This window comes from Bufo bufo, chromosome 3, assembly GCF_905171765.1.
Source record: "Bufo bufo chromosome 3, aBufBuf1.1, whole genome shotgun sequence".
NCBI classification, from domain to species: Eukaryota; Metazoa; Chordata; class Amphibia; order Anura; family Bufonidae; genus Bufo; species Bufo bufo.
The window spans coordinates 94,050,744-94,065,448 of record NC_053391.1 but is presented as its reverse complement, the minus strand read 5'-3'; the positions used below and the strand labels follow the sequence as shown (position 1 = coordinate 94,065,448).

At 46.0% G+C, this 14,705-nt stretch overlaps 1 protein-coding gene across 1 annotated transcript in view; it reads left to right on the top strand.

The window, feature by feature from the left end:
• Nucleotides 1–4,028: 4,028 nt before the first annotated feature.
• The window catches only part of SPATA22 (spermatogenesis associated 22), a 76,254-nt gene continuing 65,577 nt past the window's right edge, over nt 4,029–14,705 (top strand). Inside the window, exons 1-2 of the mRNA XM_040421783.1 lie at nt 4,029–4,069; nt 9,174–9,311. Of these exons, the coding sequence (XP_040277717.1) occupies nt 4,051–4,069; nt 9,174–9,311 (157 nt within the window). The 5' untranslated portion in view covers nt 4,029–4,050. The remainder of the gene's footprint in view (nt 4,070–9,173; nt 9,312–14,705) is intronic.

Sequence of the window (14,705 nt, the reverse complement as noted above, 5' to 3'; positions counted from 1 at the left end):
TTAAGTTTTTAGGAATAGTGATAGATTCGGAGGTGGGTGAGTTTCGGTTACCGGTGGATAAGGTTAAGAAAGCGGTTTTGTTGATTAAGGGTTTGTTGTTGCATCAGAGCGTTACGGTTAAAGAGATTCAGTCGTTGTTGGGTTTGTTGGCGTTTTGTTGTAATGCCTATGGGTAGGATTTTTTGTAGGCAGTTGGCTTTGAAGGTGGCCGGATTGCGGAATCCTTGTTTACACGTATCTCTGGACAGGGGGTTAAAGGATGACTTGTTGGTTTGGTTGAGTTTCTTGCGGGAGTTTAATGGTAGGTCGCTGTGGCAGGAGGAGTTTGTGGATGCGGCCCAGTTGAATCTATTTACGGACGCGGCAGGGAGTGTGGGTTTTGGCGCATTCTGGGACGGTCAGTGGTGTGCTGAGAGGTGGCACGGGTCATGGGTTGTGAATTCGGTGTTGTCTAATTTAGTTTTGCTAGAACTTTTTCCTGTAGTGGTAGCATTGGTGCTTTGGGGGCAGTTTTTTCAGAACAGACGCATTCGCTTGCATACGGATAACAAAGGCGTATGCTGTTAACTGTTTATCTTCCAGGTGTCCGTTGGTAGTGAAGTTATTGAGGCATTCAGTTTTGTTGTGTTTGAGTAGGAATGTGTGGATCAAGGCTGTTCATATCCCAGGGATTAATAATGAGGTGGCTGATGCTTTGTCCCGTTTGCAGATGGATCGTTTTCGCAGTTTGGTGCCATCGGCCGACGCTTTCGGGACTCCTTGTCCGGAGCACCTGTGGGGGCTGATCTGGAGTTAACTCTGAACCTGCTGAGTCGTTCAGTGGCGGTGTCGACATGGCAAGGTTACCTGTCCGCGTGGCTGCGTTGGGAACAGTTTACAGTGGGTCTATCGGTATCGCCGTGGTTGATAAATGAGTCGCTGGCGTTGTCATTTTGTTTGCAGTTATTTGAGGAAAGATTGGCACACAGCTCTGTGTGTCGGATTTTAGCAGGTGTGTCATTTTTTCTTAAATTGTTTGGCACTAGGTCATTTTCAGATTATTTCCTGATAAAACGATTACGGAAAGGTTATAGGTCGGTGGGTCATTTGCCTGATGGGAGGTGTCCAATTTCCCCAGAGTTGCTAGTGAGGTTGTGTGGGGTTACAAAGTCAGTTTGTTTTTCGCAGTTTGAGGCGTCCTTATTTTGTACAGCTTTTATTGTGTTATTTTTTGGGGCTTTGCGGATTGGTGAGTTATTACCTCGTTCTCGTTGGGCGAAAGGGGGTTTGGCCTTGAAGCATGTGGTAGTTCAGGAGTCATGGGTGTCGTTGTTAATTGAGAAATCTAAAACGGACCAGGCGGGTAAAGGCTGTTTTAAAAGAGTGGGGGCTATTGGGGATAAGAGGATCTGTCCGGTGGCAGCAGTGGTGCATTATTTGGCTATTCGCCCTGAAGGGAATGTGGATTGTTTTCTTGTTCACAATGACTTGTCCCCCCTGTCGCAGTTTCAGTTTAGAGCGGTGCTAGCTAAATGCTTGGGTGTACTGGGTCTAGGTGCGAAGTTCTTTTCTTCCCATTCGTTCCGAATCGGAGCTGCGACTGCGGCTGCGCAAGCAGGTTTGAGTGAGTCGGTGATAAGGAGAATCGGCAGATGGTCTTCTAATAGGTATAGGTTATATGTAAGGCCTCCTTTGTTAATCATTTGATTTATTAGTTACAGGAAACACAGTCTGGATTCTGGGCCACTCTTTTGTCCACTGGGCTAGGAGGAGGGCTGCAGAGCACTGCTAGGGAACGAATCTATCCTTGTCTGCAGAGGCCGTCAAGATCTACTGGGCCGGAGTCAGAGGACTTCGTTGGTCAGGTTTGGTTGACCTTGTTTTGCATTTGCATGATGTTTTCCCTAACCCAGATATTATTATTGTTCATTTAGGAGGTAATGATATAGGTTGTGAGGACACTATGGAGTTAATTTTCCAGATGAAGAGGACATTTACGGATCTTCACCGCCTGTTCCCGGACACTCGGCTAATCTTTTCAGAAATCATTTGCAGGCGGTGTTGGATAATGTCCCCGGAATTGAAGTTCAAGGAGAAAGTTCGGAAGAGGATCAATCGGGCGATGTGTAAATTTATGCTTTTGTTGGGTGTTTTTTCGTTCAGACATGTTGATTTTTTTGAGAATGGATGAGGCAGGCCTATATTTTCGTGATGGTGTTCACTTATCTGTTATTGGATATGATATTTTCAACCTCAACACCGGGCCATGGTGGAGATAGCGGTTGGTGGGGTGGGGCCCGTGCCGCCTTGTTAAGGCGGGTCGGACAGGTTGGGTGAGGTAAGGATAGTCATCCCGTGATGGGATGGACTCTGATATATTTATGGTGTTGGAGTCTGAGTTTATGACTAGACTCTTAAAGGTTTCAGTTAAAGTTGTATTGGTTAATGTTTTAATAAATCAGGCCTTGGCCGTTTTACCCCCACTCTTTAGTCGGTGTCTTTTTGTTATTATAAGGTATGCATGTATTATAGTGTTATAGGTTAGGCATAATATGCCATGTATTGCCATGGAGAGTAATACGTTCAGTTTGCATCAGTATGCCTTCCGTTCAGTCACCGTCAGGCGTTTTGGCCGGACCTAATACAGCAGCATGTGGCATTAGTGCCGGATCCGGCATTAATTCCCATTGACTTGCATTAGTGCCGGATCCGGCATTAATTCCCATTGACTTGCATTAGTGCCGGATCCGGCATTAATTCCCATTGACTTGCATTAGTGCCGGATCCGGCATTAATTCCCATTGACTTGCATTAGTGCCGGATCCGGCATTAATTCCCATTGACTTGCATTAGTGCCGGATCCGGCATTAATTCCCATTGACTTGCATTAGTGCCGGATCCAGCATTAATTCCCATTGACTTGCATTAGTGCCGGATCCGGCATTAATTCCCATTGACTTGCATTAGTGCCGGATCCGGCATTAATTCCCATTGACTTGCATTAGTGCCGGATCCGGCATTAATTCCCATTGACTTGCATTAGTGCCGGATCCGGCATTAATTCCCATTGACTTGCATTAGTGCCGGATCCGGCATTAATTCCCATTGACTTGCATTAGTGCCGGATCCGGCATTAATTCCCATTGACTTGCATTAGTGCCGGATCCGGCATTAATTCCCATTGACTTGCATTAGTGCAGGCATTGCAAAACAACTGAAGGTCGGATCCTGGGAAAACTGTGAAAAAGATACAAGACGGATCCGTCCATCCGCATGACAAGCGAAGAGACGGATCCGTTCTTGCAATGCATTTGTAGAAGGATCCACACCCGGATCCGTCTATAAATGCTGTCAGTTGTCACACTGATCGGCGGATCCGGCAGGCAGCTCCGACGACGGAACTGCCTGCCGGATCACACTAACGCTAGTGTGAAAGTAGCCTGAAGGAACTGATTCTGATAATGAGAGGATGTTGTAACCTCCAGTTCTTAAAAAAGGAATGCAAGAGGTCCTGCCCCCACACTGTGACAGCCGCCCGACCCCCACACTGTGACAGACCCACAATCCCCATAACCCCCATGTAGTGACAGCCCTGGCCACAACATCCCTGTAGTGACAGCCCCCCCCCCCCCCCCCCCATGTAGTGACAGCCCCATAACCCACACAGTGACAGCCCCCCCCATGTAGTGACAGCCCCCCCCCATGTAGTGACAGCCCCATAACCCACACAGTGACAGCCCCCACCCCATGTAGTGACAGCCCCCCCCCCATGTAGTGACAGCCCCCCCCCATGTAGTGACAGCCCCATAACCCACACAGTGACAGCCCCCCCCATGTAGTGACAGCCCCATAACCCACACAGTGACAGCCCCCCCCCATGTAGTGACATCCTTATTACAGCTTCCGGTCCCCACAGCGCACAGCAGGCGGACACAGCGGCCGCAGGTCTGCACTACAGGCTGACAACTGGGCGGAGCCTCCGTCCACAGAGACGCCCCGCCCCGCCCCGCAGACTGCGCCACGTCGGCGGGAAGAACTGAAGCGGAATCGGGAACTGTGTGTGTGGAGAAGATGAAGAGAAGCCTCCCGGGTGAGGAGCACGGACCGCGGGGTGACCGGGGCCGCTAATGGCGGGCGGAGGAGAAAGTATAAGGCAGGGACGTCCAAAATAAGAGCGGCCGCAGTACCGCACAGTGTGAGGAGGGAGTGACTGCGTCCTCCTGGGTGTGACAGGAAAACTGAGCAGATGAGGTGACTGGGAGCGGAGCCGGGAGTCCACCAGTAATATACTGGTTATGGGTAATCTACTGGTGACACGTTTTATATGAGGGTCTTCATAGCAGTAGGGATTGGAATTATTTATGGGGTCTTCACGGGTGCACTTTATTCATGGGGTCCTCATCAGTGCACTATATTTATGGGGTCTTCACTAGTGCACTATATATTTATGGGGTCTTCCCTGGTGCACTATATTTATGGGGTCTTCACCGGTGCACTATATTTATGGGGTCTTCAATTCTAACATTTTTGGCTCTATAAACCACCACAATGGAAATGAAACGAAGAAGATGAGCTTTACCTGCAGACTGTCAGCTTTAATTTGAGGGTATTTACATCCAAATCAGGTGAACGGTGTAAGAATTACAACAGTTTGCATATGTGCCTCCCACTTGTTAAGGGACCAAAAGTAATGGGACAGAATAATAATCATAAATCAAACTTTCACTTTTTAACCACCTCCCGACCCCCTAACGCACGGATGCGTCCTGGAGGCGGTCGATTCATTCCTCCTGGACGCATCCGTGCGCCATCTCGCGAGACGCGAGATTTCCTGTGAATGCGCGCACACAGGCGCGCGCGTTCACAGGATCGAAAGGTAAGCGAGTGGATCTCCAGCCTGCCAGTGGCGATCGTTCGCTGGCAGGCTGGAGATGCGATTTTTTTAACCCCTAACAGGTATATTAGACGCTGTTTTGATAACAGCAACTAATATACCTGCTACCTGGTCCTCTGGTGGTCCCTTTTGCTTGGATCGACCACCAGAGGACACAGGTAGCTCAGTAATAAGTAGCACCAAACACCACTAAACTACCCCCCCCCGGTCACTTATTAACCCCTGCTCACCCCATATAGACTCCCTGATAATAACATTCATATAATATAATATTATGAATCTAATACCTAATTCCCAATATGCAATATAATAGAAACTGAAACATAATAATTATACAAAACTGATTGTACATGATTGGGAAATAATGTCCTGCAATTCCGTCTCCCTGATTTCTGGGGAGGTCTTTGACAATGGCTCTGCACCAATTTGTCATGTGAATTGGGAGCTCTATAATAATTTTGGGCTGCAGGTCAACATGGTTTCTAAGTTTAGAATCAGAGACCAAGAGGTACCAATGTGTATTCCACAATCTATATAGATCACTGCATTGGTAACATGATGCGCCCTCTTGTCCTGTGTTCTATATTGGGGTTTAAACAGTTCCAACCGATTGGCTTTATGTGCCGCTTCAAATGCCTGTGACATCACTTTCTTGGGAACAAAAACGTGAGGTGAAATCTTTAAAAGCCTCAGAAAAGTCTTTTAGATGCTTCTAAAGATTTGACTTCACCTTTGAAAGTCAGATAGATGCACCTTCCTGCTGTTTTTATAGCTATATTTTTGTCTTCCTATATACAGTATGTATGTGTCTTCTCTTAGTGTCCTAGTTGCTGCAGTTACTATTGAAACAATTTTAATATATATTTTCATGTCATTGATATATCCAGCATAGAGGCAGGGCAGAATGCTGGTTGCAGAGTGCTATTGCATTTGTGTCTTTTTCTTTGTATATGTATTTCGCCATAGCAATGTGCACCTGCATACAGGGTTGTGCTGACTGAATCCCCCACATTTTTTCTTTGTAGTATATATTGGAGGCGTGGCGATCTCTTTGGATTCATGCACACCTGACCAGTCAATCTGTCCTGGAGGCTGGTTTTAAAGTCAGTATAAAACTGAGTCTGCTTGTATAGAACCTACCATTAGCCATTTGGCTCCAGGAGAAGTATGTAGTGGGCTCAGCATGCATGTTGGTACTTGCATCCCTGGATCCGATGAAAGCTGTAATGGCACCGGACGGGGTTAAAAGCAGAGTGTGCTTGGCGTGCATGCTGTACCTGCTCTCCCTGGACTTTGTGTGGCTGTCATGGCCCATGAACAGGTAGGAACTAGTGTTAGGGACCACTCAAATAGAGGCGACCTTGACGTGGTGAGTGGCTTACTACACTTTGGCCAAAATGTACACCAATGCCTCATCCAGCATGGAGGCAGGGCAGAGTGCTGGTTGCAGAGTGCTATCACATTTGTATTTTGCGTTTGTATATGTATTTCGCCATAGTGATGTGCACCTACATACAGGTTGTGCTGACTCAATCACCCACATTTTTTCATTGATATTTATGTTAATTGTGGAATTGCAGGACATTATTTCCCAATCATGTACAATAATTTTTGTATAATTATTATGTTTCATTTTCTATTATATTGCATATTGGGAATTAGGTATTAGAATCATAATATTAATTTATATGAATGTTATTATTCATGATTTTTTTTATCTAAGGCCTCTTCCACACTTGCGTTGTCCGGATCCGGCGTGTACTCCATTTGCCGGAGGTGCCCGCCGGATCCGTAACAACGCAAGTGAACTGAAAGCATTTGAAGACGGATCCGTCTTCAAAATGCGTTCAGTGTTACTATGGCACCCAGGACGCTATTAAAGTCCTGGTTGCCATAGTAGTAGTGGGGAGCGGTATACTTACAGTCCGTGCGGCTCCCGGGGCGCTCCAGAATGATGTCAGAGCGCCCCATGCGCATGGATGATGTGATCCATGCGATCACGTCATCCATGCGCGTGGGGCGCCCTGACGTCACTCTGAAGCGCCCTGGGAGCCGCACGGACGGTAAGTACACTGCTCCCCCGCTCCCCGCTACACTTTACCATGGCAAACAGGACTTTAGCGTCCTGGCAGCCATGGTAACCATTCAGAAAAAGCTAAACGTCGGATCCGGTAATGCGCCGAAACAACGTTTAGCTTAAGGCCGGATCCGGATTAATGCCTTTCAATGGGCATTAATTCCGGATCCGGCCTTGCGGCAAGTGTTCAGGATTTTTGACCGGAGCAAAAAGCGCAGCATGCTGCAGTATTTTCTCCGGCCAAAAAAGTTCCGTTCCGGAACTGAAGACATCCTGATGCATCCTGAACGGATTTCTCTCCTTTCAGAATGCATGGGGATAATCCCCGACGACGGAACTCTATGCCGGAAAAGAACAACGCAAGTGTGAAAGAGCCCTTAACTAAGTATATTAGTGTCAGTTATGTTTGAGAATATATACTCATACTGTAGATTCTTATGATTTTGTCACATATTGTCATTTTAGGGTACTTTAACATTTGTGGCAGAGGATTCTGCATTGCAATACCGGATCCGTCTCTCTGGTGTCATCCGGAATAAATGGATCTGGTATTCATTTTTTTTTGCATTTTTAAAGGTATGCGCAGACTGGAAAGCCGGGTCCGTTTTGCCGGAACACTTAATGCCGGATCCGGCACTAATACACTTCAATGTAAATTAATGCCAGATCCAGCATTCCGGCAAGTGATCAGTATTTTTGGCCAGAGAGAAAACTGCAGCATTTTGTGGTATTTTCTCTGTCCAAAAAATGTAAGAGGGACTGAACTGAAGACATCCTGATGCATACTGAACAGATTGCTCTCCATTCAGAATGCATGAGGATAAAACTGATCAGTTTTTTCCCGGTATAGAGCCCCTAGGACGGAACTCAATGGCGGAAAAGTTTAACGCTAGTGTGAAAGTACCCTGATTCACTCTATGCATGTATTTATAGTAACATAGTTTATAAGGCCGAAAAAAGACATCTGTCCATCCAGTTCGGCCTGTTATCCTGCAAGTATATCCAGAAGAAGGCAAAAAAAAACTGGGAGGTAGAAGCCAATTTTCTAACTTTAGGGGAAAGAAATTCCATCCCGACTACAATCAGACAATAAGATAACTCCCTGGATCAACGACCCCTCTCTAGTAGCTATATCCTGTAATATTATTACACTCCAGAAATACATCCAGGCCCCTCTTGGACTCTTTTAGTGAACTCACCATCACCACCTCCTTATATTACTTTATGTATATATCTATTGGTTATGTTATTTTTATCGCACATGTCCACTTTCCACGTCAGTGCATTCCATTTTTGGAATGCACGCACTTCCTTTTTGCGATTACCTTACTTTCTTTATTTAGAACGCTCACGCGTTTCATGCTCAAAATACGTATTTCCTGCTAGTGGCCATTTTTTATTATGTAACTTCCAGCCGTTCAGCCGTTTTGCGCAGGAGTGTTATCTAACACACATACTTCTCCACTCAATATGCCTACACAAGTGACTATATTTTACATGGATACTAATTAATGATAAGTGTATTTATAGGGCAGCCGCACATACAAGCCTTTACCCCTGAGGAAGCAGGGTTTTCCTAGTGATACGCGTGGGGCACATTTTTTGACATAGGCCCACATACAGGTCCAGGATTCATGTGATTTATTCTCTATCTTTGCAAGTATTGTTCCACATTTATTGATGCTGCATTAGGGCTCATGCACACGAACGTATTTTGACACTCCGTATACGGTCCGTATACGGAACCATTCATTTCATTGGGTCCGCAAAATATGCGGCCAGCACTCTGTGTCCTGTCCGCATCCGTTGCTCCGTTCCGTGACCCCGCAAAAATTATGAGACATGTCCTATTCTTGTCCGTTTTGCGACAAGAATATGCATCTCTATAATGGGCCTCCTGTTCCGTTCCACAAATTGCGGAAGGCACACGGGCAGCATCCGTTTTTTGCGGATCCGCAATTTGCACTCATGCAAGCTCTGCGTCTCTTCAAACAGCTGATCGGCGGGGGTGTCAGGAGTCAGACCCTGCCAATGTGATATTGGTGACCTATCCTGAGGATGCTATTAGTCCATTGATGTGAGTCATGGTAAAAGGGTTAACAACTTTTACAGAAACAGAAACTTTAAATAAAAATCCTGATACCATGTTTTGCCAGCTATAAGGAAGTACAGATTTACCTAATCCAAGTTTTCTAACTAGATGAAGTTGTTTCCTACTTGCAGCCTGTCTTCCTGTACCCATCTTCAATCTGAAGAAAAGGAATAGACAGCCACTAACCTCCGTTCCTCAGATTAAAGAACTGACTTCAGATGGGACTCATCTTGTCCATGAAAGTTTTCACTTACCTTCTTTGCCAACAGGTAAATTAAGCTGTTACTGCACTCAGAGAACTGTGAGTGTGAATGTAATGTATATATCAGATTTACTGCCTTGAAGAGGACCTGTCCCTTCTCCTGACATGTCTGTTGTAGTAATTACTTGTATTCCCCATGTATATGACTCTATGTTGTTATTTCTTCTAGAAGTTATGAATGACTTACCAGCAGCTTGCAGTAAAGGTATAGATGGGTGTTACCAGTTGGGGGTGTGTCCCTTCACAGTCTGACACCAGCAGCACTGATTAGACAGAGTCAGACACACCCGCTACTGGTAACACCCAGCAGTCCCTTTACTGCAGACTCCTGGCAATTTATTTGTAAACTTCTAGTAGTATAATCTTTGAGGTCACAGCACTCATCAAGTGCCTTTCACCAGGTGTTCGTCTTATTCTGACCCTTTCTCCACCCCAGGGTCAGTTTCTTCTAGACATACAATATAGACAGCACTCCAGTACTCTGTGTTATAGTGAAACTTTATTCAGCCAGACATGGTTGTGCACATCAGTACAATTATAGAAGCGACGTTTCGGGCTTATTTGAAGCCCTTCATTAAGCTGGTGTACACAAAATTATGACAAAAGAATGGTATATCATTAGTACATGATTGCTGGTAAACATAATTAACATAAAGTGTGGCTGGACTGGGGCAAAAGCTGAGGTGAGGCCAGCATGACGCTGGTTTGGTTGGCGAGGGGTGGCATTTAGAGGGTTAAAGGATAACTGTCATATTATTATTTTTTTTGCTAATGTGTAGGGCAAGTGATAGGTAACAATTTTGCAATAGACTTTATTTAGCCAAAACGTTTATTTTTGGTAGAAAACTGGGGCTGAAATGGTCGTTAGTAGCACTCTTCAAAAGAGCGTTGCTAAGGGCCATCCGTCTCCGATTAGAAAAGACGGGCTGTGCAGCCAGACGCTATGCTTCTGCCTCCCGTGCTTCCCTGGGAGACAGAAGGCTGGGCACAGGAGTCTTAGGAGTTAAAATTGCATGATTTTCCTATTTTATGACGTAAAGTCATGATTTTATTAAAGACACGGAGGCGAGTATTGCATTACTCCTTCTTTACTCAAATTCCACAGCAGCAAAGAATTTACATAAAAAACTAAAGACAACCCCAAATGAACCCCTCCCATTAGTCAGTCCATAAATAGGTCCTCCCCTGTCGTCTCTTCCTCTTTCTTTGATGTGACTAGCAGACCCACACTCGAACATTGGACTGAACTCCTTCCAACGGAAACTTCCACCGGAAACCACAAACCGAGAACCTGGAACCAGAGCTCAACCGGAGCAGCCGATAACTGGAACTAAGAACTTCTTGGAACCCACCACTAGGTGTATCCATCAGGAATCAACCTACGGAAAGAGAACAGGAGAGTACGAGGTAATCCACAGGATCTGAAAGATTATCAAATCACGCGGAAATAAAAGCATCAAGTATAAATATCATGTAATACAATCATCTGGTCAGTAAATAAACATGAGAAGGGAGGGAACAGTAGGGTGGGCAATACTCGCCTCCGTGTCTTTAATAAAATCATTGTTATTTTCAAATGGTCACTAGGACCAATAGTTGTCTCTTGGTTGACACGTGTGATAGTTGTCACAAACAACTTACTCCACTGGAATAGCCACCATCCAACCACCTTAAAAAAAGGCATCCCTGTTGGGCAATACCTTCGGGCAAGGCGGAACTGCTCTACTGAAGAAGGATTTGAAAATGAGTGCAACCTGCTGTACAACCGATTTATGGCGAGGGGATACCCGAAAAAAACACTACACAAAGCGTACAATAAAGCTAAAAAAAGTGACAGAATTTCATTACTTTCTAATTCTAAAAAACAACAACAGGACAAGAAGATTGTCCGATGTATAGGTAACTATGACAGCCAACATGATAAAATCCGGAATATACTCAGAAAACACTGGCACATCTTACTCGCAGATGAAGAGTTAAAAGAAATCCTTCCTCCCCATCCTGCCATCACGTACAGAAGGGGACAAAATGTAAAGGAAAAACTGGTGCATAGCCATTTCACAATAGATAAAACGCCACGTATACAGACATGGCTGAGCACCAAAGGGTCGTATCCATGTGGCGGGTGCACCTTCTGCAACAAAATGTTACCAAAAAAGGAATTTACTAATCCCGTAGATAATAAAAAATACGTAATTAGGGAATATATCAACTGTAAATACACTGGGGTAATTTACGCCATACAATGTGGTTGTCCCAAGTTATACATAGGCAAAACTATACAGGAATTAAGGAGGCGCATATCTAAACATCTAAGCACCATAAATACTGAGTCTGACACCTCTCTCTCTCGAGACATATAAGAACCGTTCATAACGGCAATACTGACACCCTGACAGTGTGGGGTATCCAGAAAATGATGATGGGCCCACGCATGGGAGATTTAGACAAAAAGCTGCAGCAAGAGGAAACAAGATGGATATACCGTCTTAAAAGCCTAGCCCCATATGGTTTAAATGAGGGCTTTACATATGTATCCTTCCTCTAATAAGGAACCCACGGAGGAGATCACATGTATAACTATTAATAAACTATGACAACTAAAAGAATATTTGCACTATAAGGCCTCCTGCACACGAACGTATTTTTTTGCGGTCCGCAAAAACGGGTCCCGTTTTTCCGTGATCCGTGACCGTTTTTTCGTCCGTGGGTCATCCTTGATTTTTGGAGGATCCACAGACATGAAAAAAAAGTCGTTTTGGTGTCCGCCTGGCCGTGCGGAGCCAAACGGATCCGTCCTGAATTACAATGCAATGGGGACGGATCCGTTTGACGTTGACACAATATGGTGCCATTTCAAACGGATCCGTCCCCATTGACTTTCAATGTAAAGTCTGGAGTCCCATACCATCGGATCGGAGTTTTCTCCAATCCGATGGTATATTTTAACTTGAAGCGTCCCCATCACCATGGGAACGCCTCTATGTTAGAATATACTGTCGGATATGAGTTAGATCGTGAAACCTCATTTCCGACAGTATATTCTAACACAGAGGCGTTCCCATGGTGATGGGGACGCTTCTAGTTAGAATATACTACAAACTGTGTACATGACTGCCCCCTGCTGCCTAGCAGCATCCGATCTCTTACAGGGGGCTGTGATCAGCACAATTAACCCTTCAGGTGCAGCACCTGAGGGGGTTAATTGTACTATCATATCCCCCTGTAAGAGATCAGGGCTGCCAGGCAGCAGGGGGCAGACCCCCCCCTCCCCAGTTTGAATATCATTGGTGGCCTGTGCGGCCCCTCCCCCCCCCTTCCTCCCTCTATTGTAATAAATCGTTGGTGGCACAGTGTGCGCCCCCCCGCCCCCCCCCCCCCCTCTATTGTAATAAATCGTTAGTGGCACAGTGTGCGCCCCCATCGGCCCCCCCCCTCCCTCTATAGCATTAACAACATTGGTGGCCAGTGTGCGGCCTCCCATCTCCCCCCCCCCCCCCGATCATTGGTGGCAGCGGGTTACTAGCAATAGTACAATAGTAAAAGATTCATACTTACCTGGGATCTGCGATGTTCGTGTCCGGCCGGGAGCTCCTCCTACTGGTAAGTGACAGTTCATTTAGCAATGCGCCGCACAGACCTGAGGCTGTCACTTACCAGTAGGTGGAGCTCCCGGCCGGACACGAACATCGCAGCAGCCGGTAAGTATGAATCTTCTACTATTGTACTATTGCTATGTAACCATGGCAACCAGGACTGTAGTAGCGTCCTGGTTGCCATGGTTACCGATCGGAGCCCCAGCGATTAAACTGGGACTCCGATCGGAACTCCGCTGCCACCAATGATGATGGGGGGGGGGGGGGGAGATGGGGGGCCGCACACTGGCCACCAATGTTGTTAATGCTATAGAGGGAGGGGGGGCCGATGGGGGGCGCACACTGTGCCACCAACGAATTATTACAATAGAGGGAGGGAGGGGGGGGGGGCGCACACTGTGCCACCAACGAATAATTACAATAGAGGGGGGGGGGGGGCCGCACTGGCCATCAATGATATTCAAACTGGGGAGGGGGGGGGGTCTGCCCCCTGCTGCCTGGCAGCCCTGATCTCTTACAGGGGGATATGATAGTACAATTAACCCTTTCAGGTGCCGCACCTGAAGGGGTTAATTGTGCTGATCACGGCCCCCTGTAAGAGATCGGGTGCTGCCAGGCAGCAGGGGGCAGTCTTGTACACAGTTTGTAGTGTATTCTAACTAGAAGCGTCCCCATCACCATGGGAACGCTTCTGTGTTAGAATATACTGTCGGTTCTGAGTTTTCACGAAGTGAAAACTCAGCTTTGAAAAAGCTTTATGCAGACGGATCTTCGGATCCGTCTGTATAAAAACTAACCTACGGCCACGGATCACGGACACGGATGCCAATCTTGTGTGCATCCGTGTTCTTTCACGGACCCATTGACTTGAATGGGTCCGTGAACCGTTGGCCGTGAAAAAAATAGGACAGGTCGTATTTTTTTCACGGCCATGAAACACTGATCACGGATGCGGCTGCAAAACGGTGCATTTTCCGTTTTTTCCACGGACCCATTGAAAGTCAATGGGTCCGCGAAAAAAAACGGAAAACGGCACAACGGCCACGGGTGCACACAACGGTCGTGTGCAGGAGGCCTAACACAAATAAACAAAATGCAGTATAATATGAAAATAGGGCAAGACCAATAGGAGCTTTAAAATTCAGGGATATCCATAACTCCAAAAAGAGGAGAGGAACGGCTGAATAGTGTCAATTCCCCCCCCCCCCCCCCCCCCCCACCCTTATAACCCTATACAACAGACGTATACTTACCATGTTAGGAGTAGCCTGGCGGATGGCACACACATGGAGGGTGTCATCTGTAATGAAATAAAAGGTAGAAATTAGCACTTATGAATGAATAAATATTGTGTATGCTATTTATAACTATCAAAATAGTGGTGTAGAGATGGAATTCTAAATGTATGGACGAATAGACCAGTCAGCAGTAGGTAAACACAATATAAAGCCCTGGTGATGGTATGCAGCCTGGAGTTTAGGCAATGTAGATCAAATGACTGTATAATAAGCATATGAGAAAAAAATCAACATCCTCATAGAGGAGGAATAATTATAACATCGTCATTGCCAGAGGAATATAATAAAATAAAAAATGCTGAGATGTCTAAAGTCGAGTAACTGCTATCTCAGTATCTCCAGAAATAGTACACAATACACAATACATAAGAATCAAATGGGTAGAAATACCGAACAGGCAGATACCCACTAATTACAGTGAAACTGACGGAACGGTCCAAGCTCAGGACGGAGCGCAAGCGCATAGTGGATACGAGCGATCCTAAGTGTGGGGCGCAGGCGCAGTAT